Raw genomic sequence first — 27454 nt, 5'->3', positions numbered from 1 at the left:
ATCTGCGAGAAGACACATAGATCATCCAGATCATGGTTGTCCCAAAGGTGCTTTCTTTCAAAAGACAACTGGACTTTCTTATTTTGCTAGAAGACATTTCACTTCTCATCCTTCAGTTCTGACTGAATGGTGGACAATGGAAGGATTTGTATTCTTGCAGTCACACAGGTTTTAATGATCTATTTCTAGGAGCTGTCCTTTATTTTCTGAAAGGACCCAAATTTTCTGTTTTGTTGGTGGAACTTAGTCCTGAAGTAAGGTTCACTGGGCTTTTTTTATTCAATGCTTCTAGACATTTTAATGTGTCTTAAAAAGAATTGGTCTTAAGTGAATATGCATAAATTGGTGACACTGGTGGTATATAGACATATATTTATATATAAAGGGGTTACAATGGATAATGGCTATAATTATCTCCTTTACTATGGTCCAGGTAAAAATAACTCCGTCTGATGTTGAGGCGTTGGGAGTGAATTGAGATGGCTTCGGGCCATCTGCTAGTATCAGTTCAATTTATTTCATTGGGGAGATAAAAGTAGGTTATACCTTCATAGACACTCACAAAAATGTTCTGGTAACAAATGCCACAAATAAATAAAATTCTTTGGGGCTAAGATTGGCCCTTAATATGATGCTTTTTTCTTCACCATTTGTAAAAAATGAAGTATTTGGAATAAGCTATGTCATGGTAAAAATCGCTTAAAAACCAACAAACTGGAGAAGACTCACACATTAGTGATATTAGTACTAGGTTGGGGGTTATAGTGAGTCACTTGTCTATTGTATCCAGAAGTGCCAAGAACAAGAGCCAGAAGGTTACATTAATCTTATTTAGTAAGATGACTAAAAATAATTTTGAGTATGTACACATACTAGTAGAAGATAACCACAAGCATACAATCCTTGGTTGTCAATACATTACAGGCACATTTCTTTTTTTAAAAAAATATTTTTATTAAACATTTTTTTTAAAACAAAAAGAAATTTTAACACTTTTCTTTTCAACAGTTTCACGTCGGTAACCAATGCTTAAACATTTTTTCTCCCTAATCCTAATGTATCTTTTATACATATATTTCTAATATTAATTATTTGATTTACATGTATACATAGACATAAACGTGTATACAATTTCCTTTCAACAAGTTTGTTTCCTCCTATTTGTTCTTATATTTCTACTCCTATTTCAACCATTATTTAACCTTTCCTTGTCTTTTTTCTTTTTCTTCCAACCGTTTATACCATTTCTCCCATTCTAGGTAATATTCTGTTTCCTCTTTTTATTTATTTATTTATTTATTTTATTTTATTTTATTTATTTATTTTATTTTATTTATTTATTTATTTATTTATTTTATTTATTTGATTTTTATACCGCCCTTCTCCCGAAGGACTCAGGGCGGTGTTTCTTGTATCTCCTTCGTAAGCTTATCCATTTCCGCACATTTCAAAACTTCTAATTACATTATCTCCAGTTGATATATTATTATAGGCACATTTCTAAAAAATGCAGTATAATAGCTTTGATATGTTCAGTCACATATCAAGCCAACCTGCATTTTACAGCAGGAAGGTATAAGTATCTTTGGTAGCCCATGTCTCTTGAGTCCTGTGTCTCCACCGGCACACGTTCTGTGACCAGGTAGTCCCTGACAGACACAGAAGGATGTTACATGAGTTGAACAGAGGGAGACACATATGAAATTAAAGGAACATGCAGTAATACTAATGTTATATAAGTAAACATACAAATCGATTCAATGCAAATTCATATTCCAATCCACCACAATGGTGATCCTCACTGCTTTCCCTTTCCTTTTCATTTGTCTAGGGCTATTCGTTACCTGAGCAAATTGCGGCGAGAGCGTGTTGCATTGATTGGGGATGTCCTTAACCAGGAGAGATTTGACCTGGCACTCTTACAGGAGGTGAAGATTTCACATGCTAGAATGGATCTGGTTGGAACAAAAAGTGGAGTTTTAATCCTACTTCAACTGATGACATATTACATTTTCATACATGATGTTAAAGGCATGGTTTGTTTTGTTGAAGAAAGCATCATGACCTGTTTCATACAGGATCTAGTCACAAGCCCAAACGCAACAAATGATATTACGGCTTAGTGTTATGGGTAAATTCAGTCACTGGAAAACTGTGCCAATTTTTGTGACACAGATCAGCAGAGGCCTCCTTGCTATGCTCTGGAGAAATCTTAAAGGATTATGCACAGAAAAACATAACAAATGAAAGAGAGTTATTTTGGGACTGGCAATTAATTGAAGATAAGCTTAGGGACCTTGGTCCCCAGATCATCATGCCATTTTGTTACTTTTTTCACAGTCACTGTGATGATAGCATTTTGCTTTTCAGGTGTGGAGTGAAAAAGATTACCTCATGCTGCAAAAGAAACTGTGTATCCACTACCCTTCTTCCCACTATTTCAAAAGGTAAAAATGGAGTTCAGTTAACAAGTTTTCTTTTGTTTAACTCCGGAATGGCATAGATATCCATTTGATACTATTTAATAAGGCAGAAAAAGCCTTCCTAGTTCAGAATCAAGAGCCCTGGTGGTGCACTGATTAGAATGCAGTATTGCAGGCAAACTCTGCCCACTGCCAAGGGTTTGATCCTGACTGGCTCAAGGTTGACTCAGCCTTCCATCCTGGTTCCAGCCTTCCATCCAGATTGTTGGGGGCAATATGCTGACTTTGTAAACTGCTTAGAGAGTGCTGTAAAGCACTATGAAGCAGTCTATAACTCAAATTGTGTTTGTTTGCCTTCTACCATCTCTACAAAGCAGTTTATAATCATTGTTCTGTTTGGGGTGTATCACTAAAGTTTTTGCAAGATTTTAATTTTGAGAAGAATACACAACAGCTTCAATTTGTGTCCATGGCTGAAGAATAACACAAGCTTTTATTTTGTTGTTGTTGTTCTATCTTACAATTAGCTGGATTTTTCTGTCTGACTAGACAAAGTGTGATTAGACTTAAAAGTAGTTAAACACAAGAGTTTGCACATTGGGTCTTGAAGATTCTAGAGCCTCCATTGATCATAGCACTTAACGACACGGGTATGATTTTATGGCAATCATACACAACTCTAGTCTAAATCTTAAAATTAAAAAATCTTAACACAGTTTTTTTTAAACTGATCTAACTCTACTTCTCCTAAACAAGGGCAGGGAAAAGTAGATCTATTGCATTTATGCAGTTTCCCCCACTGGCCAGTTGTTCAGACTTATTTCAGATTTCCAGTAATTATGCTACAGATCAATGGTTTTCTGCTATTATTAGAAATCTGGAACAAGATTTCTGGAAAGGTGGAAGGTTGAAGATATATATATATATATATATATATTTGTTTTCTGAGGTTTTCACGGGTGTTTGTATGTAGGTCTTTGGTTGTTTAGGTTTTCTCCCGTGTAAAATTAGAAGTGTCTTGGCGACGTTTCGACGAAGTCTCATTCGTCATCTTCAGGCTTCAGCTTCGTGCTTCTGGGAGCAATGTGTGATTGCAGCTGTTTCTTCATTTTTAACTGCTAGTGGGGGTTTGAACTGATTGGGTGGGAGCTTGGCTGTGCTCTGATTGGCTGGGGGTTTTTTTGTGCTCTGATTGGCTGGGGGTGTGTCCTGTTTGGGTGGGGGCTTGGTTGTGCTCAGATTAGTCTGAGTTGCAGGGGGATTTGCAGGGGGATGCAGCTCACCAGCTCAAATCCCTCTGCAACTCAGACTAATCTGAGCACAACCAAGCCCCCACCTAAACAGGACACACCCCCAGCCAATCAGAGCACAAAAAAAACCCAGCCAATCAGAGCACAGCCAAGCTCCCACCCAATCAGTTCAAACCCCCACTAGCAGTTAAAAAGGAAGAAACAGCTGCAATCACACATTGCTCCCAGAAGCACGAAGCTGAAGCCTGAAGATGACGAATGAGACTTCGTCGAAACGTCGCCAAGACACTTCTAATTTTACACGGGAGAAAACCCGAACAACCAAAGACCTACATATATATATATATTGTTCATCTTTACTGAAAATATATAAATGTAAACTATTGAGTGTAATGGGTGAGGTACATGTCTACAAGCCAGGAAACTGAGTTCTAGTCCCACCTTAGTCATGAAGGCAGCTGGTTGACCTTGGGCCAGTCGCTATCTCTAAGCTGAAAGATGCCAGTTGGGAGAGGTGTGTTGGGTTGCCACAGACGTTTCTTGACATTTTTTGCAAAAATATATGTTCTTAACTATATCTAAACTTTGTTGGACTTACCTTCCTAACAATGATTGGACAACTTAATATGATAAACAACTTTGCTTATCAACTGAGTTTAGTTGAGGTGCCAAGCGTGGCAGCTTAATTGAAAGGCCTGAAATTTTATTTTAATGGGATGTGTCTCAATTGGGACCTGTTATGCTACTTGCTCTTGAAAAGGACACAAATGAACTTTGAGTTATTGCTGGTTACTAAGGATGTTTAGATAGCTTGCATGCACATGCAGCATACTCACATCACACTGGGAGACCGGTTGAGTTTCCTGTACTATTTTGAGCCCTATTCACTCTTGAGTAACTAAACCCCCAGATCTGCTATGGTATAAAACAAAAGGAATGATACATATATATATAATGTATAACTTATATGCAATTGATCATGGAGCCACTTAGTGTTTTTGTACAAATTTTGACACGTGGATCAGATAAATTGTCCTGCAATTGCAGATGCTGATCAGAAAATGTAGTTGTAATGTGACTTAATGTATATACAGTACAGGAAGTCCTTAATTAAGCCCATAATTTCTGTTGCTAAGCGAGGCACTTGTGAAGTGAGATTTGCCCCATTTTACATTTTTCTTGCTAGTCATTAATTGAACCACTGCAGTTGTTAAGTTAATAACACAGTTGTTAAGTAAATCTGGCTTCCAATAACTTTGTTTGTCAGAACGTCACAAATGGTGACCATTTGATCCCGGGATGCTGCAACTATCATGAGATCATAGAGATGCTGAAACAGTTGTAATTGTGAAAAACGGTCATAAATCCCTTGTTTCAGTGCCATTATAATTTTAAACGGTCACTAAACAAACTGTTGTAACTCAAACACACTTGTACATCTAATATATATGTAGCTGTTGAAACTGCAGTTCATGGCAAGCTTCAATTTCTGGTGGTTTTGTAAAATGTTATTTCATTCTCAGAAAGCCAGGAATAATTCCAAACGTTCTAAATGCTGTTTTTCTCTGGGAACCTTTACCTGTGTTTCTCACAGAGTTATATTCCAGAAAGCTCAGCTTTAGGTTTATATGGTGGGTAGGAATGGAGTCCTGTTCTCAGTCAGAGATATGAAAACTCATTTTTACTTTCAATCCTGAGACTCAACTATACCTGCCAAAATTTGGTGGCAAACTGACGAATAATGGTACAATTGTTTGCAAAAGGCAGATAAATTAAACGCATACAGCTTCCAGTAGTCTCAGTGCTCCTATTTAATTTTGAAAAAACCAAGAAACGAGAGAGAAAGAAGTGGGGATTCTTGCCTCACCTCTTCCAGTGACATTGTCACCCCCCAGAACTTTGGTAACTGACAAGAAGTCTGATCCCAAACATTGCCCACCATAGGGGAAATAATAATTTGGCGCCTATTCTTCTGCAGTGGAGTGATCGGCAGCGGTCTCTGCATCTTCTCCAAACATCAGATCCTGGACACCTTCTTGTACCAATATTCTGTGAATGGTTACCCATACATGGTGAGTAACATGCTTGGGAAAGAGTCCAAGGCACACCTATTTCTACTGGTGAACTCATTGTTTCAGTTTTGCCCCTGAGTTTTATATGTGCTGTATTCTTTCTCAGTTCCAGCATGGAGACTGGTTCGGTGGCAAATCTGTGGGTCTCATAGTGCTAAAGATCCAGGGCATTATTTTCAACGTCTATGTGACTCACGTGAGCATTTTTATTTGTTTTATTTTGTTGCACTTTAAAATGATGAAAGCTTTTCTCAAATCCCTCATTGAGTACTTAGAGAAAGCTATCAAAATAACTAAATTATTTGGAAAGGGGTGAAGAGTCTAGACTTTCCATCTTTTGCCTTCAGTTAGGCAGATGCCATCTTTATGAGTTCACACTCTCAGTAATACCTTGCTGTTGGGTTCCACATCTTTCTGCAGACGTGGTGGTTTTGCATCTTGACATCTGGGTGGACAAAATCAGGGCTTTTCTGTCTGCCTAGACAAAGTGTGGTGAGTCTTTAGTGCTGCAGATCAATGGTTTTGTACTGCCGTTAGAAAATTGGAGCAAGATTTCTGAAAAGGAGGAAGATTGAACGAATACATCTTGTTCACTGTGTTGGGTGTATATGAATGGAACCAGTTTGGTATAGTAGTTAAGGTACCAGGCTAAAAACCAGGAGGCTGAGTTCTAGTCCTGCCTTAGGCATGAAACCAGGTTTGGGCCAGCCACTGTCTCTCAGTCCTATAAAGAAGGTGGTAGCCAACCACTTCTGAAAAATCTTGCCAAGAAAACTTCTGGGACTAGTCTAGTGGTTACCAGGAATCAACACTGACTCAAAGGCTATCCTCCACCCCACCCCACCCCAAAAAAACCCACACAAGATATCAGGTATTTGTTTCTGGGGCGTATAAATATTCACTTTTACATTCTTTCTGATTCAGGAGACAAAGCAGTCATTAATACTAAGATTATCTACCTGTGATCTAAGCTTAATCAAGCAATTCTATGCTATACCTATCAAAAAGTCCATTTTATTGTGAGACTTTTGGGAAGAAGATCATGATGTAAATTAAATTCTTTCCACCTTTCTCTCATAACCATGAACCAATTTATATTATATTATATTATATTATATTGTATTGTATTGTATTGTATTGTATTGTATTGTATTGTACTGTACTGTACTGTACTATACTATACTATACTATACTATACTATACTAATATTATGTTATTATATCATATTATTAATTGTTATTTATTAATTAGCAGCTAAAATGAATGTGGGAATAATGGTTGTGTAATTTCATAGATAATGCACATGTATAATGTTTATATATTCATTCCCACCCACCCCCCAGCTCCATGCTGAATATTGCCGAGAGAAGGATACATACCTGCCCCATCGAGTGGTTCAAGCCTGGGAACTTGGCCAATTCATACAGTAAGAACTATAGATGTAAGATTCAAAAAATCTTCGTGCTGCATTGGAATCCAATGACAGGAGCTGTGCCACCTGTTGTGCCCCCCTGTGTCCCCTTAAAGTTAACTTCAGTTAGCTTTAAGTTAAAAGCTTTAGCTGAGGGGATGCTTAGTTTATTTCATGCCAGTCTCTCCAGTGGCAGAGAGATTGAAAAGGATGTTTATTCATTAGAGATACATTTCATATGACACCATTCATATCACTCCTCTCTTGTTTTGTGATGCTCTCCCACCCTTCCAGGCATACCTCCAAAGGAGCTGATGTGGTGCTGCTTGGCGGGGATCTGAATATGCACCCAGAAGATGTTGGCATTCGGCTATTGAAAGGATGGACAGGGCTGCAAGATTCCTTCATAGCCGCAGAGAAAATTAAAGTGAGCCTCTTTGCATGCATATTAAGTACATTAATATGTCCATGTCTGATATTGTCATCGAGACTCAGAAATAATTATGTTCACTCGTTCAAAAGCTTGATGTACAGTGACCTGTTTTATCCATTTCACTGTCTCCCTTTTTGTGCCTCCAAATTTAGATTTCTGCGATGGAAATCCAGTTCACCTCTTGCATTCTTGCAACTACTCTAAATGTTGTGTTAAGAGTCTCTGTTGTCTCTGATCTTCTTCTCAGGGCTGTGAAGATGGCTGTACCCTTGTGCCGGCCAACTGCTACATCAACAAGAAAGAACTGCAGTATTATCCCCAGGGGATTCGTATTGACTACATTCTTTATAAAGTACGTGCAAGTTAATATTCTAGAAAACAGAGACTGAGCAAAGTGTTGTAGAGAGAGCTTTGGAAGCAGGTGAGAATGAAAGTTCTCATTTGAAAAACACTTCCCACTGAACAAGGCAGCTGCTCCATGTTTTCATCTTTATCCTTTGGTTCAGCTACCTGTTGTTTACTGATGTGTTCATTTGACAGTTGCTCTCAGGAGAGTGGCTTTTCAGGCAAAGAAGGCCAAGGCAGTGTTAGTATGTGCAAAGCTAAGAGCAGAAGGGTTGTGTGGCACTTCAGCATCAAGGCCAGAATCAAAAGCACCTGACTGAAGTGCTTAAATTGAATGCGCGCACACAAACACACACACACACCCTTTTTTTTTTTTACCAGGGCATGTAATGGTTGTGTGTGTGTGTGTGTGTGTGTGTGTGTGTGTGTGTGTGTGTGTGGAGCAGCTCCCTGATCCCAGGGAAAAACTGACTTAGGAAGCTGCAGAGAAACGCTACCTGAGCACCCATGTCTGTTCTGAAGCATTGTGCAGCCTTAAAATGTAGGTCTGTGCATTGCTATCCTGAAGCATTGAAACAACCTGATTGAACCCAGAGCAACAATACTTGGCCCACAGCTGTTGTTCCTTCCTATTTCAATCCAATTTGCTTATGATGGAAAGATCACCTTTCACCTGCTAACCTGTTTTTCCAGCGGGAAGGGAAATACAATTACAGCTGCTTTCTTGGTCAGAAGAGAAGAGAAGAGAAGAGAACAGAACAGGACAGAATAGAATTTTTTATTGGCCAATGTGTGATTGGACACACAAGGAATTTGTCTTTGGTGCATACGCTCTCAGTGTACACAAAAGAAAAGATACCTTCATCAAGGTACAACACTTACAACACTTAATGATGAATCTGAACACTTCTAAGTAGCCTCTTGAAACACATTCAGGAGACTAAAGTGACATTTGTCAGAACAGAAAGACTGAAAATCCTTTTTAAGTTCTCCTTTCATTTGCTGTTCTCGGATTTAACTGATTTTTATCGTTAAAATGGAGGGTCATCTTAGATTTGTTCAGAAAATTCTCAGCTGTTTACTATCTAATCTTTTTGGGGCAAGATAGGATTACCTTAAATCAGAGCTGTCTTCCTTTCAGAGGCAAGAAGCTACGCATTGCCTAAATCTGAATATATCCTAGGGGATTTTAAATAGCAATTGTTGACATTTAAGATTAATTACAGTAGATAAAGGTGGTTCAGTGGCTAAGACGCTGAGCTTGTTGATCAGAAGGTCGGCAGTTCAGCGGTTCGAATCCCTAGTGCCGCGTAACAGGGTGAGCTCCTGTGACTTGTCCCAGCTTCTGCCAACCTGGCAGTTCGAAAGCTGGTAAAAAATGCAAGTAGAAAAATAGGGACCACCTTTGGTGGGAAGGTAACAGCGTTCTGTGCGCCTTTGGGGTTGAGTCATGCCGGCCACATGACCACGGACATGTCATCGGATAGCGCTGGCTCTTCGGCTTTGAAATGGAGATGAGCACCGCCCCTTAGAGTCGGGAACAATTGGCACATATGTGCAAGGGAAACCTTTACCTTTACCTTACAGTAGATAAAAAATTAGCCAAAGGAACAAACTACCAGGAGATGCTGTAGAATCACATACCTTGGTGATACTTACCTTTGTGGACAGATTATATGGCAACAAGTAGGGTGAAATTTCTCCTAGGGTAAATTTAGTTCCTTTTTGGACATTTCAAACTGCTTCTGTTTTTCTAAGAAAATAACATTCCATTTTTTTCTGCTCATAATCTAGCTATAACATTTTGGGGGCGTGTTTCTTTAGTCATGCTGTCTGCAGATAACAAAGAGTTTGCCATCTTGTCTGTCCTTTCTTACAGGGCTCATCTCAATATGATATTAGATGCAACATTCATGAAACTACTACAGGAACCGCTCCTGGCAAGGATTTCCCTTACTCTGACCATGAAGCTGTCAAAGTGACACTCTCTGCAGTCCGATCAAATAAAAGTGAAAACAATCTTCCGGTTGGTGAGTGTTCAGATTTCACTGGTTTCCCACAAGTGGAGCAAAAGCAGCAGGAACAGAGAATGTGTGGCCTGCCAGTTAATGCTGAACCACAATGAGCATCCTTCCTAGAGAGGGAGGCTATTACTGAGAGATTCTTGGAGCATTAAGCAACATCTGGAATCTCCAGATTCCTTATGCTTCTGTGAGAGGGTTCTTAGGATCAGTCAGACAAAAGACAGCATGCAACGACATTCTTGTGAACTAATTCACTTTTTTTTTTTATTCGCAGCATAACAAATACCCACATTTATCTTCAGCAGCTTCATCTTCTCTCCTTTTGGTTTCTGTCTTCAGGGGAATATAGTGAATTGCTTTATGGCCTAATTGCTCTAACATTCTGGGATTAACTAGCTCTCTGCCTGCCGTAGCAGTGCTTCTGCTAAAATTGACTATGCCTCCTTTAAAATGTAATTGTTACTAAATTCCCCAGAGAGTTAATCAAAGACTTTAATTAAAACTTTAGCTGGCGATCTCTTACGATCAACACAGACTTGATTTTTTCTTTGGTTTCTTTTTACTCTGGATGTCTCTGCTGAATATACCAGTGCTTGGTTACATAATTTCCTTTTTCGGTGATCATCATTAGCCCTGAGCCTGCCTGGGGCTGTTAAATCTTTGCTTGCTGACCGATTGTCTTCTTCTCTTGCTTGGAATCCAACCAGAGCACTATTAGTCTCTGCCAGCTTTTTCAGCTCATTCAACTCTGTGCAAGTTTGTGTATGAAAAGCTTCTTACCATATCCGCTGTTTAGTTTGAAGTGATCCCTCTCTTATACAGTTAGACAATCTAGGACAATCTAGGATCTCCAACTTTTCTGGCTCGGCAGACCGGTAGAAGCGGTGGTGGGGAGAGGGGATGGTTTGCATGTGTGCGCGTGCACCACTTTCACAAATGCAGTTTTGCACACACATGCCCACCACTTCGCCTGGTTCTGGTTGCAAATGAGCTGCATTCCAGCACTGGGCCATCAACCAGGGGTTGGGGACCCCCTGAATCTAAATTGTTCAAAATTTAGATTCAAAATTTAAATTATTCATCATTAATTTTCTGCCCAGGCACTTATATAAAGCTAATTTCCCATTCTGTTAATTTCAGAAAGAAAACTATCCACTGGAGTAGCCAAATAACTCTCTCCCTCTCTCAATAAAATAGCAATCAGTCCAGGATAGCTGGATCTCACTGTGTAGAATTAATAGCTTTGTGTGGTTGAAGCTCACTATTCTCTTTGCTTTTAGAGCCAGTTCTGGTAGATGTCTTGAACGAAGCCCGTCTGGAAGTGCAAGTGGGGTTACATTCGGCAAAACGGCAGCAGTACTTCTGTGGCCGCATGGCTGTCCTGTCTCTTCTCCTGCTGGTCATCCAAGGAGCCATGGCAATGAGTTCCATGTTTGGTGGAACTCTGCAGCAGCCCTTCCCCAAGTTCTCCTTCTCTTTGCTCAGTCTACTCTCTGTGTCAATCCTGCTTATCTCAGCTGTGCTGTATCTCTTCCACATCATTGAAGTGAAGGTGCTGCGGGGAACAGAGGAACAGATGCGGGTGGGGCTGCAGACGCTCCAGGAGAAATTCAATAGCAGGTGAAACATTGGATGGTTGGATAGATGTTATGGACCAAGAGGCTGGGCAGAGGTGGGAATAGCAAGTCCCTCTGTAATTCTCAGCAATAACAGTTCCCTGGTTTTTAAATAAGGAATGGTAATTAACCTTTGATACTGTAAAGTGGGTGGGTGGGTGTTAAAAGGCTGGATTTTTTTAGCAGTAATGTTTTTTTAGATCTTTTTGTGCTGATTTTGATGGGTGAATTTTGAAACTAACCTGGCTATTTAAAAAAAAAGTTTGTATCATAAAATACTGTTTTAATAGAATTAAACACATACTGGTCTGTTAAATTTGTACTGAAAAAGCAGGTAAGAACAGTTGCATAAAATAAAATATTACTAATTGTACACAGCTGCTTTTCCTACAATAATGTTTTCAGCTGTACTAGGTAAATGGCAACAATTATTGATGGAAATCTGTTTTTCGTATGTACCTTGCTGTGTAACACTTTAGCATACAATTATCTTGGACCACTGTAGCTCCCATTCAATGACAGGAAAACAGAAATTGAAGAACTGGGGTAGCAAAACTAAAGCTGAATTATCAACCGAATAAGTTTTACAAGTAGTCTTTGAATTACAGTCACAACTGGAACTGGAACTTCCATCCCTAAGCAATGTAGACATTAAGTGAGTCACTATGTGGCCAACCATTTTTACTTCTGCCATGATCATTAAGCAGACCACATGGTCTTAAACAAATCCTCAGATTTGCTTATTGGAAGCTGTCTGGGAAGGTCAGAAGTGGCAATCACATGAATATGTGCCGGTTGCCTAGTGCCTCCATTATGATCGTGTGGCCGTGGGGATGCTATGAAAGTCATAAGTATGAGGACCAATTGTAAACAACTTTTTTCAGGGTTGTTGTAATTTCCAACTATCATTAACCTAATGGTAAGTCAAGGACTACCTGTATATAAATTTGTTGTATAACAAATCAGTCTGTTTATGTTAATATTTGTTCACACTGTCCAGATTCTAGAGCAGATGGCTGTTCTCTAGCACTATTAACTGAGTTACTTTAATAAGAGATGTACGAGATTCTATCTCAACTTACACATGAAGCTTTCTTCTGCCTTTCTCAGTCTCTAAGTTCATGTATGAATGCCACTGCAATTGGGATATGAATCTTTTATAATTATAAAATTGCAACTAGTAATCCTTATGAATAGATCGGGGGCATGCTTCAGGGATTAGGTGCTATCTTTAAAATCTGGGATGAGTTTAAGGGATGCAATGGGTGGGTCTAGTTTTCTTTTTCTTTTGGGGTAGGAAGAAATTCTTTGACTCTATTTTTCATAGTGTCACCTTGCCTGAGGAATTTCAATAGTCAGGCTCCAGGAGGCATAAGTTGCTCCACCTGCCCTTGTGAGAAAGAAGAGCTGCTATATCCAAGAGAGATGTGTTTGGCTAGTTTTCTTCCTATTACAACCCTGAGGCATTGCATGACAGTTTTGGCTTTACCACGACTCTTCACAGGTAGTCACAGGTAGTCAGATGTTATTCTGTGTGATTCAAACATTTTACTGGAATTGAACACACAAGTCTTTACACTTTAGATCTGGGGTCACCAACTTTTCAGACCTCAGGGACCACTACATTCATAATTTTAAATCCCACGGACCACTAATATGATCTGCCTAATGACCGGCTGGGTGGGTATGACTAGGTGGTCATGTGACTAGGTGGGTGTGGCCAGCTTGATGTCACTCACGTTGAGGGGTGCCTCACCAGTCTCTACTCGCCCCTCCCCTCCTAGCCACTCCTCGCCTCCCCACCCGGGCTCCTTAGGGCCCCAACAGGAAGCAGTTGTTGGAGCTAAGCAGCCACCACAAGAAAGAATTGGCAAAACAGCTGGCTCAGTGTAAATTGAATCTGACTGAGAAGGAGGCTCAGCAGAAGTACCTCACTGAGGACTACGAGTATAGGATTTCCAAGCAGAGGGAAGACTTGCGGAAGTGCAAGGCCAGGTACTGGCCCCTGGAGGCTCAGCGGGCTGAGATGATCAGCCAGTTCCAGGCCATGATGCAGTCCCACTGGAACATGGCCCTCCAGCTCTTCGCCACCAGCAGCACTTCCCTCCAGCCTTCGCCCAAAGCCCTGCACCAGGAGGCCAAAGTGGCCAAGTCAGAATTTCTGCCCCCCTCCGACACACACAAAAAGACCCCGAAGGGGGAGACTCTGCAGTAACACAAACGTTCATTGCACGTATCTGGCCCAGAGGCCGTAGTCTGAAGACCCCTGATTTAGTGTAATATAAAAAATGCAAATAATTCTTCTGCGGACTACCAAAATTTTCTCATGGACCACCAGTGGTCCACCAGTTGGTGACCGCTGCTTTAGATGATTGTGTACAGTGCATTAGCTTTAGAAGCTGTCCAGTTCCTAGTACTTAATTGTTGTAGGAAGGGATATCTTCAGAATATCATATATAGTCCACCTTTCCCTAAATTCACAGAGAAAAGCAATATATGTTACCTTAGGTCATAACTTCTCTTCTTTCAAGAGTTCTGAGTCCAGTGTAACCAAAATATGAAACATTTGGGTTTTGGCCAAGGCAAATTTGGTGGAGTCTTATTCAATATGTAGAGTAAAGCTGATATACCTCTTCCCTCCCTCCTGTCTCCTCCTTATGGCACATGCACACAGCCCTTCCCTGATCTTTCTGTTTTTTCCTCCCTTTTGTCATTGCTGCCCTCCCTATTTTTGCCCTGATAACATATGCATATTTTGTACTGGGCACAGACCGGTCAGACCTGGATCTGGTGCACAGAACAATCAATGACTGAAACATTTGCAAACCCCTATGATACTTATGTTACAGTGGAGTTAATCAGAACCAACCAAGACAAGAGAGGGACTTGATCGATTGAGTCAAAAAGGGATTTCAGACACAAAGCTGTGATACCCAAACCTAGATTATACTACTGAAAATATAATAGAAATTAGTTTATAAATCATCCAGTGTCTGTAAAGAAGTAGGAACGCAGCTGTGCCTAGAACAGCATCTTTGGTACATGTATTTCTTTCATCTACTAAATTTCTCTTATTCAAAAATACTTGAAGTGTAATCTTACTTAAAGCCAAACAACATAATCCTGGCCACTTCCTGGAGGAAATTGGGCCAAGACCAAGAAAATTTTGAAAAGGTTTGATGGATATTTCCTCTATTGTGAAATTAGTTTGGATGACAAAAGACAGAAGAGCGGTTTTTTTTCACTCCATTATGTTTATTGGAGCAAGTCTGTGAAAAACCAGTTGGCTTATATCCATCTAGAAGTAGCAGCTTTCAGATTGTAAATTGACTTTAGTTACCAAATAACATCTGTTCACTAGAAGTTTTTCTTCAGGAGCAGTGTATTGTGATCTGCACCCACAATCATTGTTTATTTTGCAGGAAGAGCATACATTTTCCAACCGTACTGGTCCAGCTTCAAGATCTTGCCCTGTAGCTCCTGTTACGCTTGTAGGCACATGGAAAAAAATGTGCAAGAGATGTATATTTCTCCTTGCACATTTATTATAACAGAAGGCCTTTGATGAAAGCATTTTTAATTTTTATTATAGGGTATCTATTTCTTTCCTCTGAAATACTCTGTTGATTCTGTGTATCCTTTAAGAGATTTTAACTAATTGTCTTCCTCTAGAATACAACCCTGGACAGTTTGAAGGCTCCTCCAAACTTCATGAAGGGATAATGCTTTTTTGCTTTTAGAATACTTCTCTATTTAAACAATATAGCCCCTCCTAATTTACCACATCTAGATTACAAACATGGGTCACCAGTAGCAGCAGGTGAAATAAATCTTTTTTGTTGGATGAGGTCCTGTGTCAAAGTGGAGCATGCTAACTGCAAATATATACAACAATAGCTAAATAATATATACATCTTCTGAATATTATTTTTCCTCCAAATGCTGCAAATAGACTGCTTTCTTAAAACCTTCAGCAGTTGTATCTGCAAACAATGAAAAGCAGTTCTACATAGTTTCCTTATTATTCCTTAAAATACTTTTTTAAAACGTAGTTGCATCAGATGCAGCAAGTTGCATCAGTTGCAAAAGATCAGGCTTGTTCATCGGAGTCTAGAATGGAACAGCATGCCAAATATGAAGGGCATTCAGCGAATTTATCCACTAGATAAACCTGAACTCAAATATTCTAGGCATTTTCCATCATTGGAGCATGCTCAGAAAGCTCACTGAGTCGCTTCCTCTCTTGCATCTCGATGAGAGCACTGCGCTGATTCACTATTGCAACCAGTTGGGATAGGATCATCTTCTCTGACTCATAGTCCTCAGAAGTTTTCAAAGAATCTTTAAAATAAAAATCACATGCTCAGAACAAGGAACCATCATAATCAATTACATAATAAAGGAGAAAAAGAACTGGTGGAACTGCAAATATCTGGATTACACCTCCAAACCTCTTTGGTTATGTTGAGGCTGACGGTTTTTGGAAAGAGGCAACATCTGAAGAGCTGCAATTATCCTTTACTATTTTGTCAAAGTGAAAATATATCAACATGGAAACCCGGAAGTTAAAAGTTCATTATAATTTCGTAACCCGGATGAATGAATAAAATGAACGTAAACTTTCGTAGTTTGTCGGCCCCAATATGACATCATTCCATGCACGCAGAGTGAACATAACACAATGCTTTTTTTTCCCCCATTCAAAGAATGAATGCATGTTGTTTTTAGCTGTACAGAAGCTCTTGCTGAATGGGCTATTGACTATTCTCAACCAAATTCTTTTATTATTTAAAAAGAAAAATCTAAGACCAGAAGGTAAACATATACTACCTTTCCTTATTTACATTTCCTATCCTGAGAACACCAGACTGCAAATGACCATACTAAATATGCTGTCAAAGCCAAACTTTGACAAAACATGCATATTTGTCCACAGAAGGCAAATGGGAAACTCCTCTTGGCAAACAAACCTTTTCTTTCGACTGTGAGAGTATATTTGTTACCCAATGGACATGTCCATTGTTTAGAACTTTCACAACGTTGGGTCTTTCAGGGTTGTGTGAGTTATGACCACCAGATTCCTGGCTTTTCACAATCACAGCAGGGCTGCTACATTGGTAAATTTTTTGGTTATCTAAAACCATTCGAAAACAATTCTGAGTATAAATTAATTGAGCTGATTAAATAGCAGCTATTTTCAGGGCAAAAGGGATTATTGTTCATCTCATCATAAGCTTGGGCAGCTCTTTATTTATTTATTCATTTGTATCCTACCTTTATTATTTTACAAATAACTCTAGGTGGAGAACATATCCAACACACCTTCCTCTTCCTCTTTCCACACAACAACCTATTGTGTTCTTTCTTACCATCCAGATTATAGTAGCGCCGTAGCTCTTGATCCAGCTGGCACTGCTGCTCCTCCAGCTTCAGCTCTTGCACACTAAAAAACATGGTCATTGTTACTATCCACAATTAAGAAAAAGCTCCTGATAACATAAGAAATTCCCTTCCCTGGAGCTTTTGTACTGATTCTCTCATTGCAAAGTACTGTCCTCCGTGTGTGTTTGTGTGTGTGTGTGTGTGTGTGTATTCATACGTATACACATACATACATACACATTCATCTAAAAAACTCCATACTAAATGAGGAAGAGCATGCAGTAGATGACATCAGTATACCTGAGTCATATTTGCCTTGCTAACAGAAGTATCCTAGTAAGGTAGTAAGTATTTCCAAGTTATATTTCTAACTACTGGTCATGTTACCAGTAGAATATTTATTTTATATTCTTCTTGCAGATCTTCCACCCTAAGGGATCCTCTAGTGTAGATTGCCTGTCCACGAGTTTCCAGGGATTCACGCTCAGAATTTTCATTTTAATCTAAATCCCATTCTGTGATTGAGTCATGTTGCAATAGGTCATTATGTAATTGTTACATCTTGTCCAAAATATAGTTGATAAATCTGGGCTTAATATTCAGCCACTGTGGTTTGGAAGTTACCATTTATGAATTCGCATGGTATGCAAATCTCGTCACCATTACAAATGACAGAACTTACTTGAATTCATTCTTTGACTTACAGGTGGTAGCCTTTGAGTGCTATTGTAGTGCAGCTCTTCTTTTGTTTTTGATTTTGTTTTGAGTTAATAGAATGAAAAGCTGGTACCTATTTCCTTTTTTTTGATTCGGATTGTCATAATTCCTAATCATAGGTTGTGTTCTGGTATTTATTATTTATCACATTTGTGGATCAGCCAACTCCAAAACGATACTGGATGACTTCACAATGTTAGAAGAAACAGTATTATAAAATATTATAGGAGCTATTAATCCAAAACATTACGAAGGCTGTTTGAAACTAGGTAAAAGGTAACAAGAAATAATAAAAGACAATGAGTTGATGTCAATTATATTTTTGCTCTTTTGGGCAGAATGCTTTTATTCATACTCCCATGTCAAACAGATTACCTTCTTTGGGGTGTGAAATTACATTTCTAACACTTTTCTGGGACACAACTGGAGTGATAATACTGTTCATGCTATCTAGGAGTCATTCTGACCATATTTTATATAAACTGAGAAGCTAGTCGACTTGCTTGCTTGAAGGTTATGTTAGTGGGAGGAGAAATCACAAATGACTTGTGGTCTCCATTATAATTCCTATGGCATATGAAAATTGGATCAATTTTCTATGGTCAAAATGAGTTATAGATTTTAACTAATATAATTTGCAGAGTTCCTTACTCAATCATGAGGTCAGACTCTTCAGACATCAGGCTGTTCTTCTTTTGGATCAATGCGAGCAACTGGTTCATCCACTGTTTCTTCAGTTCAGACTCTGTTCCTAAAGAATTTGATGTGCGGGGGTGTCAGAAGTTAAATCTGACATGTTAGCTTCAAGAAGAACCATTGCACCACTTTGTTGGCACCGGTTCTTTATACGTGGCCATCTCCAAACGCCATTCCTGTTCAAGGAAGCTTCAGATTCTTACCTGCCTCTTCTCGCAGAGATTGTTCCACCTTTATGCCCTGTTTCTCAAGCTCCCGAAAAGTCACTTCAATCTCTTCTAACCGCCTCTGGATGGCCTTCAAAAATGTTGGTCAAAATAAACATTGATTAAAACAAAGGTTTTGAAATGCAAGAAGAGGAACCTGCAACCAGATTCTATAGGAGGGGAGGGAATTTCAGGAAAAGGACAGGTCAGTGATGACATCACATTTAAGTCTTTACTAGGATCCAGGTAGCTTCAAGGCTAAAGCATTAATGATGTCACAGAAGAATTTTTGCAAAATTAACACAAAAAGCATGGATAATACAGAAACTTCCCTATACATTTTCAAACACAGTATACTGGGAATACTGGTCTCTGGGAATATCACATTCAGAAGTTATGTCTTCCTTATTACAAGAGCTATGGTAGCGCAGTGGTTAGAATGCAGTATTGCAGGCTAATTCTGCTGACTGCCAGAAATTCAGTCCTCACCAGCTCAAGGTGGACTCAGGCTTCCATCCTTCCAAGGTGGGTAAAATGAGGACCCAGATTATTGGAGGCAATATGCTGACTCTGTAAACCACCCAGAGAGTGCTATGAAGTGGTATATAAATCTTAAGTGCTATTGCTATACTTGTAAGAGAGAAAGTTTTACATGCCAGTCATGCCCCTTCTTCCTTTCCCACCTCCCCATGCACAGTTCTAATGACACAAAGCAGCCAAACAAGGTTGCTGTCCAAGGTAATGAGTATCACGTTTGTGGAAGATGCTGCTACACATGTTTGCAGTATTGCACATAGTATTCTTGGTAGCTGCAGAGAGCAGGAAGTGGACCTGCAGATCACTTGGTGCCTCGACTTCTCTATTTTTTTTTATAATCTATTCCCTTATTTGAATAAATTCTGCATAAATTTCTTGACAAAGAAAATCACCTGAGCTTTGCAAAACCTCTTCATTTCAGCCTCTTTGGCTCGTCGCAACAGTGTCTTCTTCCAAGTTGGATACTGTCTGTCTTCAGTAAAGCTGAGGAAATGCTGCAAACCACAATATCCACAGGTAAAAACAAGAGAAGGTCATGCGGGAAGACTTAAAAGCTACTGTCTATCTGTAGTGATTGACTCAGACTAGTCATCGCAGCTTACGTGACTGCTAAAATCAATGACTCCTGCATCCCAAATATAAAATACTCTTTATGGGACATGCTCAAAATTTTTCCCAAAATCTAGATGCCTGGTGAACAAGCTGAAGTTGAGTTCCCAACCTCTGCAATACAACCTCCCTCCCACTGATGACCGAATAGATACAATGCCTGTTAGTCCCACAAATAAGACTTGAACAAGAAATAAATGTACTGATATGATGATACAACTTATCATGCTTTTATGATTTAAGCTTATTTTATTTCTTACCTCCTCACAAAATTTTTCCCATTTTGAAAGACCAAAAATTGAAAATAATGAATAAATATAGCGAACTTCACTAATACTCCAAAAACTACAGATATACTACACAGCAGGCCACAAATAGGAACAATGCCACTTGCTTTGCCTGCACAAGGATCAGCTTTTCAAACAGTTGCTCACAACCAAATTGTAAACCATGAGTTGAGACCTCCTGGTCTGGATCAAGGGGCAAAAGATGAAAGACCTATCAAAGTTTCAAGAATAACCAACGAAGTTCCATTCTACACCTTTTTAAGTTACACCTTTTAAAGAGTCTGTTAACTACACCTTCTTAACTTGTAAAGTGCATGGAGACATTCCCTGTTTTCACTGTAGATGCCTGATGAACTTTGTAAGAGTCTTACGAATCAATATTTTAGTACAGAAACATTTGCTTTTGTTTCAGAGACCTAAAAACTGATTCTAAATTACCTGTGGCCATTATCTAAGCCTTACTTCCCTGTTAGGGAAAATTAAAGATTGGTATCACCAGCTAATGGGATGTCAAACTCTGAGTAACTGCTCCTCACATTACTCCTATCCCCCGTGGATTCAAAGAAGTGTGTTGAGACTTGTGCCAGCCTGCATTTATGCACTTTGTGAGTCTTTTATTGAAAGGAGTTGCTGGGCGTTTCAAAGCCTTGATAACAGTTGTAAAGAGAAGACAGTAAAAGAACGCCAGGGTGACCACAACAAAACAGCAATCATATGTAAAAAGATACATGGTATAGAAATGGGTCTTCTAAGAACCTTGTGTGTAAGGAAGAAAAAGAGTAGGTGATGTATATAGGGAAAACAGCATTCTGGGATCACAGAATGATGCAGACATTTAGGAGAAAAAGTAGTGAAAGGATGTGTCCTCCCAATGCAGATGTTCCCCAGAATTCAGTACTGCTGGAGCTGAGAATTCTGCAAGCCAGAATCCAGTCACATGGAAAGTGAGAAAAGTTGTACATGATAAAGAGGAAAGAAAGGCAACCAAGAAGCTGATAGAAAAATCAGAAAAAGAAAATAATTAGAAAAAGAAGAAACTTAAAACCTTTGATGGCATACAGAAGAAAAAGCATGCATAGTATTTTTTTATAAAAGTGAAAAATAACACTAAGAAAACATGACAAATGCTTTTTACCTACTAATCTAGTGACAATATAATTCTCCTGGATTACTAATACATAAAAGTAACTCTGAGAAATATTTGAACTACGCATCCAAACATTGTTTTGTTAGAATTCAGGTGTCTTGACTCACCATGTTTGTCCCAGGATCTAAGTTCCCTTCTTCTTCTTCTTCCTCCTCCTCCTCCTCCTCACTGTCACTGACATCCTCCAGAAAATCTGCAAAGAAAAACAGCTATGATGACAAAAAATACTGTATTCACTTTGCATGTAACAGAGCCACAGGGGCTCTTTAGGCTAAACTTGTAAGCCTGAACCTAGGGCAGTACTATTTTCTCTGTCACAATTTGAAAGAAGGCTTGCTTTGATAAAATTAAATTAGGCAAATGCTTTGGCATTTCTGCACCATTCAAAATCAGAACCTAATTCTACAAAGGGAAAAACTCTTCAATAGTAAATTTTTGGGGGCAAACTTTAGATTCAAAGGATGAAATCCATCAAACTTTAATGAAGGATTAATGGTTCATTGTCTGAAGTGATCGTTTCTGCTTTCTAAAGTTGAAGTAGTGCAGGAGGTGGGGGAATTTTTAGTTACAGATAAAGAGATGAAATCTATCTTCAATATAGGCTGCATTCAACAAATCACATACAGAAATACAGTACATGCATAGACCTCTGTACTTCATCTAACAAAAATCAATATGCAGCCAAGTACAATAATGCATAGCCTGTGTTTATGAACAATGCAAAGATTATGTGAAGTGGGATATGAATGAGGCATATCCAGATAATGACAGAAAAAAACCAGAAAAATGTGGCTGGAGATGAGGGGAAGTCATTCTAGGGAAAGAGAAATTGGAACTATAGTCCCAGTCTTTCTTTCTAGTCCCATGTCACATCTAGAGCCAGGTAGCTCAATTGCTGAATATATCATATTTTGACTGCTGCTTTGGAATCCCAGGCCTATCCTCATTCATGGCTTCATTGAGAAAGAGAAGGTAGACCTAAGATGTGCCACCGAGACCCATCTGGGTGAGGGGGGGAAACACACCCCCTCCCCACTGAAATCCATCCATGAGGCTATGTTTGAGAGGTTGGGCTAAAAAGACTAGCTGCAGTTGTACCGTCTTCCCAGCCGCATGACTGCACCTCTTCCCATTTCCATTGTGTGACAGCTTGACTCCATTTGCTGTGGTGGTTGTGGATTTACCCAGATTGTGGTGCTGAGTGATTTTAATCTTGGAGGCAGTTTAGGAATACATGAGCACCCTGAATTTGTGCCAAGTCATTCCTGGCCTATAACCCTTAATGTATGAGTAACCCTGGTTAGTCATACATTAGATCTGGATTGTATCTCAAAACTGATGAAAGTCCATCTAGTTCTGGACAAGTCTCTTCCTGCTAATCATAGGGTTAACTACACCCATAGCCTTCACAGGGAGGAAAGGCCAATGAACATGGCTCATTCAGGCACCTGATGGATCTGGAAAATTTCTAATCAATGCTAGAGGATTTCACCAGCCTGGAATGCAGAGGCAATCACATCACTGGCTAGGATTGGTCCTGAACAGTTTCCTCTCAAGGGGCATTTTGGTTTTCTGAGGAGCTCCAAGAAATGAAGTGGGTAAAGAGATGCTGCAGGATGCAGGAAATGGGAAAATTGCCTAGTAAAAAATAAATACATCAAAGAGTGAAGAGAAGAGCATGGTAAGCTGCTTGAACTGATACAGGCAAACTGGAAACTGCCTCAAACATCAACGCCTATTATAGTTTTCAAAGAGAGCCAATGTCATGGAAAAGAGCTAGAGAACAACTTTCTTTGGTTAATGATGAGGGACCTTTTTGTTTGCAAGGAACACAGAGTTCATAATCTTTTTAAATGGTAGCAAAGAAAAAAAAAGTTCCATAGGATGAATGCCATGACAGAATTTGCCTTGCATTATGGAAAATTCCACACAAAATCGAGGCGGGGGGAAGTATGTAAATCACAGACATCTGATTTTTATTCATTCTCTTTTGTTGAGTCTTTACTCCTTCTCCCTTTCAACATCTGTTTGGAACATAATGAGATATAATAATTATAAAAAAATAAGCAAGGAAAATAACCTGATTCTCTGCTGAAGCTGGGTTCTTCCAGCCCCGTATTTGAAACATCAAGCGGGTTTGAAATTGGACTCAGTCTGGATAATTCAAGCTTTTCCAATTCTGACAAGCAAATCTTCTTCTTCTGGATGATTTCACATTGCATTTGCTCTAGTGTGGGGCTTGAACTTTCTCCAGAACTAGTAAGACCTGGTCCTAGTGAAAGGAGATTTAGACAAGGCTCTCCCTTAGAGTGACCACTCCGAATTGCTTGGTCCTGTGCCATGTTTTCAGGTGATCTTCTGCTTCCATCAATCTGAAAAGCTGAATCAGCCTTGGGAACAGAGTCACTCAGCTTCTCATCTCCCACAAGAGAGGACAATCGATGTGGACGCTGCCCTGAGGAGCTTATTGTCTCGGCACCTTCCTTTTCTGATGGGAATAGGCTGGGGCCTTCACTACCTTGTTTCTGAAGTGGTTCAGGCTGGCGTTCTGGCAACTGATCTACAAAGGGAGATATAATCTCATCCAGGCTTTGCCAATGTGGATTTTTTACCATCCTCTCTTCTTCAGTAGTCAGGTCTAAAATGTTTTTGTCTGGTGGACTGTCCAGATAGGATGAATCCTGCAGCAACAAAACACAACAAGTTTGTAAACGAGTTGCAAGTATATAAAAACATCTAAAGAGTCTATCAAATTGATTGTTCTCAAAGTAGTCAAGCAGGTTCTGAATAGAAAGCCTTTAAGATACCACTGCCCATTAATGCAACATGTATTCAGCAACTAAAGTAACTGTGGTGTTGTGATTTAGATGTTGACCTAGGCCTGAGGAGAGCCTGGTCATTCTTCTTGATCCAGAGTTAAAGCCATATGGAAAAATAGAAGGAGGGAGTGTTATTGATGCTGTTTGAGGCTCTTGAATTAAAAGGGAGGTATAACTCAAAGAAACAATATGGAGAGACAGACTCCTTCCCAAACTATTGCGAATAAATAAATAGAAATAAATAATATGATAAACAACATACATAATGATAAATAAAACTACTGAGAACATTAATTTCCAGGCATCTGTTAATCTCTTTTTGTTATAACCACTATGGTACAGCACTCAAAATGCTTTGTGTAGAATATGATCCATCTTACATGACCAGAATCAGCCACTGATCAGATTTATTGAAAATCTACAGGTGCTAGCAACAATGGCAGAAAGATATATCTAAGCTTGTATATAAAAGGAAGAGTATTATGAGGTAACTTTAGAAAGAGAGAGAAGGCAAAAAATAAATATATTTATAACTGCTACCAAGATCAGAAGCTGCTTCTTTACTAATCTTTTTCATTCCCAATTCAATTCTCCCTCCTCCCCACACTATTTATTATTTTTCTTTATTATCTTTATTTTCTTTTAGGCTATTTACTTTGTTAAAAAGTTCTTCAATACAATAAATAAAAATTATTTAAAAATATAAAAACTCTGCATTTGAAGCCAGTGTCCTATCATTCTGATTGTTCTTTCTTGCACCTTTTCCAGAGGAAGAGAAAGCAGTGTTATAATTGTTCCCTCTCAGCTCTGAATGAAAGTAGGAGCAGCGTCTTGCAAAACAGGATTCAACTCTGCATGCAAATAAAGAAGTATGATGGTTTGTTTTTACAGATGAGAGTCATATGCTACGTTTTGTTCTTGCGTTGATTCCAGCTTAGGAAGTGAAGCCACTGTTCACAGTTCTTATATAATGTTATGTTTGCTGTCCAAGTTTGTTTAATCACACCCACAAGAAAGTAGAACCAAGCATGGGCAAACAAGCAGCATCAGCCGCAAAATGCTTGTCACAATAAATTAACATTCAACTCTTACAATGGTGTTCAAACACAATCTGTTGGCAGGTGGGAGAGAGAGACACAATGTTCAGAAGTATAGTAGAGTTCTGTAAAAATGCCAGCTGATTTGCTTTTGATTTCTTCTTTACAGAATTCCTTTTTTTCACGTAGCCACACCCTCAAACCATCAGTTTTACTTTGCTACCCACACAACATAATCAATTTCCTGGTCAGTGACTCCCAACTGAGATTCTGTTCAGAATATGTGGGAAATTAGGTTTGTGTTGCCCAAGATGCAAATGACATACACCTGCTTATATTATATCATATTTTCCATTGCATGTCTGAATCTATTGTTCTAAAGCACTTTGTTTTGTCAACTCACATGTCTCGGCACTGTCAGCAATCTGGACAAAACATTGGTCATCCCTAACTCAACATCCACATAAAAGATCCTTCTCACATACTCCAATCCTTTCAAGATTGTTCCTGCTCTGCTCTAACACTCAGCCAGGTTCTGAAAAGGCAGCCATCCTACCTACCTCATATGCTTCTTTGAAGGAAGCTTTGCTGGGGGTAGTCATGTCTGATGAGGAATGCAACATGCAATAGAAGTTGCCTAGGAAAAAACAATCAGATTAGTATGTGATCACAATTCATTTGGCCCAACCAGAAATGCTATTGGGGTGCAGATTTAATCTTCAGGATTAAATAAAAGGAGGATGTGGCAACGGCAGAATCTGAAACAAGGGTGTGTATTTTCCAGCCTGAGGGCCACACTTGGCCTTTGAGTAGGGTAGCAAGGATAACATGCTAAAGAATGTATGGCACCAGAAAAGGATTAATTTTGATTTGATTACATATATCGTGCATGAAAAATAATCAACATTATCCCTTTTCAGTCAATTATTTAATACACACACACACACACACACACTGTCAACTATTGGGAGTCTCTGGGGATGTAATGGTATGTGGGAATGATCTTAGCAGATGAAAGAGATACTGCCTAGGGAGCAATCAGATAAGAAGGTACAGCCCATAGCTGCATAATGGGCAGAGAAATTAAAAAAGGAACCTCCCTTATTTCTCAGACTGTAAAAAAGATGGTAGGGGATTTGTACTATCAGACTTATAAGATTATGTTAATGTGGCCTTAGAATAAAATGCAATTGGCTTGCAAGATTGATGTCAACCTACCCAGGTTGACCAGACAGGAAATGCAACTAGTTAAGCTAATTCTACATTATTGTAAAACTAGATTAACATAATCTTGAAAATCTTATACATAGTATACATTTGCTGTAGTCTTTTTCACAGACTGAGAAGGAAGGGGAATTCCTTTTTGAATTGCGGACTTAACCTCTCTTAGCATTGTTCCCTAAGCAGCATCTCTTCTTTCTCCTAAGGTCATTCCCATTACAGGGTGCCACTTCTAAGGCTGCTGGGCATAGCACCCCGAACTTTTCTGCTCTGCTCAAACTCTGTCTGGAGACAAAACAAAACAGGAAACCATACAACCAGTCAGAATCCAGCCAACTCAAACCTTTTTTGCTTCACCTGTATGGCTGTGTCTGTCAGGCTTGCCCATTTTTGGCTCTAAGCTGTTCTCTCTACTTACCATCATCTTCATTGAAGACAAAATCTCCTAGTCGCAATGTTATTTTGCAGTAATGGCATCTGAAGCAGCCTCGATGGAAGAAGCGCCCTTCAGCACTGACCCGTTCCAGGATGTAGACGTGATCTCCACAGAAATAGCAGGCATCACTGCTCCTCATCGGAGAGACAGGCAATGTCTATCAGAAGTTTGATAGTTTCCTTTAGGGGCATGAATTCTGAGCAGTCTTAAACCTCAAGCAGACTCCCTTCTGAGACCAGATCAGTGCTGATCTGTGCTATCAGGTTTCATGGATCACCCAGGTCAGAAAACCAACAAAGAATGAGGGTGTGGCAATCAATTGGGTCTAAGAGATGGTAGAAGCCAGAGCAATGTGCAAAATGGGTAATTGCAATCAGTTGCAAAGTGAACAACTCAGGTGCTAATAATATGAAAAGTACAATAGTTGCTCTGTCTACTACCCAGAAATCCCAGTGCTGTTATCCAGAGAACAGAGGTCATAGCACAACTGTTCTCCAAGTGAACACTTAGTAAAGGATACCAATTATAAAAGATATCTGATAGAGGTGTATGAGAGAGAAATGACCTCTGGATTTTTTAATCTGACAGCTAACCATAAACTTGCTCATTTTGAATGTGATAAGGAAGAATGAAATCTGAAGGAAGTCTCACATTTAATTCTTAGCATTTATGGAAAGGACTGAAAAAATAACAATGTCTGAAAATCCTAAAAAGCTGCTATCAGTCACTATAGCAATTCCAGATTAGATGAATCTATGGTCAGATTTATGGGGTAGAGACATATTT

The 27454-nt window shown here is 39.2% G+C and overlaps 2 protein-coding genes across 4 annotated transcripts in view; one reads left to right on the top strand and one right to left on the bottom strand.

Annotated features, from left to right (window-relative positions):
• Window positions 1-25049, top strand: part of SMPD2 (sphingomyelin phosphodiesterase 2) — a 30958-nt gene extending 5909 nt beyond the window's left edge. The window contains exons 3-12 of one of the 2 annotated variants that reach the window (XM_058175376.1): window positions 1832-1928; window positions 2371-2447; window positions 5652-5745; window positions 5852-5941; window positions 7089-7171; window positions 7451-7583; window positions 7837-7941; window positions 9814-9964; window positions 11239-11578; window positions 24743-25049. In XM_058175376.1, the coding sequence (XP_058031359.1) occupies window positions 1832-1928; window positions 2371-2447; window positions 5652-5745; window positions 5852-5941; window positions 7089-7171; window positions 7451-7583; window positions 7837-7941; window positions 9814-9964; window positions 11239-11578; window positions 24743-24785 (1213 nt within the window). In that variant the 3' untranslated portion in view covers window positions 24786-25049. The remainder of the gene's footprint in view (window positions 1-1831; window positions 1929-2370; window positions 2448-5651; window positions 5746-5851; window positions 5942-7088; window positions 7172-7450; window positions 7584-7836; window positions 7942-9813; window positions 9965-11238; window positions 11579-24742) is intronic. The other variant, XM_058175375.1, reaches the window with a different exon arrangement.
• Window positions 1839-27454, bottom strand: part of LOC131194414 (F-actin-monooxygenase MICAL1-like) — a 58329-nt gene continuing 32713 nt past the window's right edge. Inside the window, exons 16-24 of one of the 2 annotated variants that reach the window (XM_058175373.1) lie at window positions 26651-26825; window positions 25572-25648; window positions 23236-23836; window positions 21263-21348; window positions 19505-19606; window positions 18573-18666; window positions 18325-18424; window positions 16944-17017; window positions 1839-1955 (exon numbers count right to left, since the gene is read on the bottom strand). In XM_058175373.1, the coding sequence (XP_058031356.1) occupies window positions 1945-1955; window positions 16944-17017; window positions 18325-18424; window positions 18573-18666; window positions 19505-19606; window positions 21263-21348; window positions 23236-23836; window positions 25572-25648; window positions 26651-26825 (1320 nt within the window). In that variant the 3' untranslated portion in view covers window positions 1839-1944. Of the gene's footprint in view, window positions 1956-15390; window positions 15916-16943; window positions 17018-18324; window positions 18425-18572; window positions 18667-19504; window positions 19607-21262; window positions 21349-23235; window positions 23837-25571; window positions 25649-26650; window positions 26826-27454 lie in introns of those variants that run through there. The other variant, XM_058175372.1, reaches the window with a different exon arrangement.

Source organism: Ahaetulla prasina, chromosome 3 (assembly GCF_028640845.1).
Source record: "Ahaetulla prasina isolate Xishuangbanna chromosome 3, ASM2864084v1, whole genome shotgun sequence".
Taxonomy (NCBI): Eukaryota; Metazoa; Chordata; class Lepidosauria; order Squamata; family Colubridae; genus Ahaetulla; species Ahaetulla prasina.
Note: the sequence above shows the minus strand (reverse complement) of the source record. Positions and strands in the feature narration are given on the sequence as shown.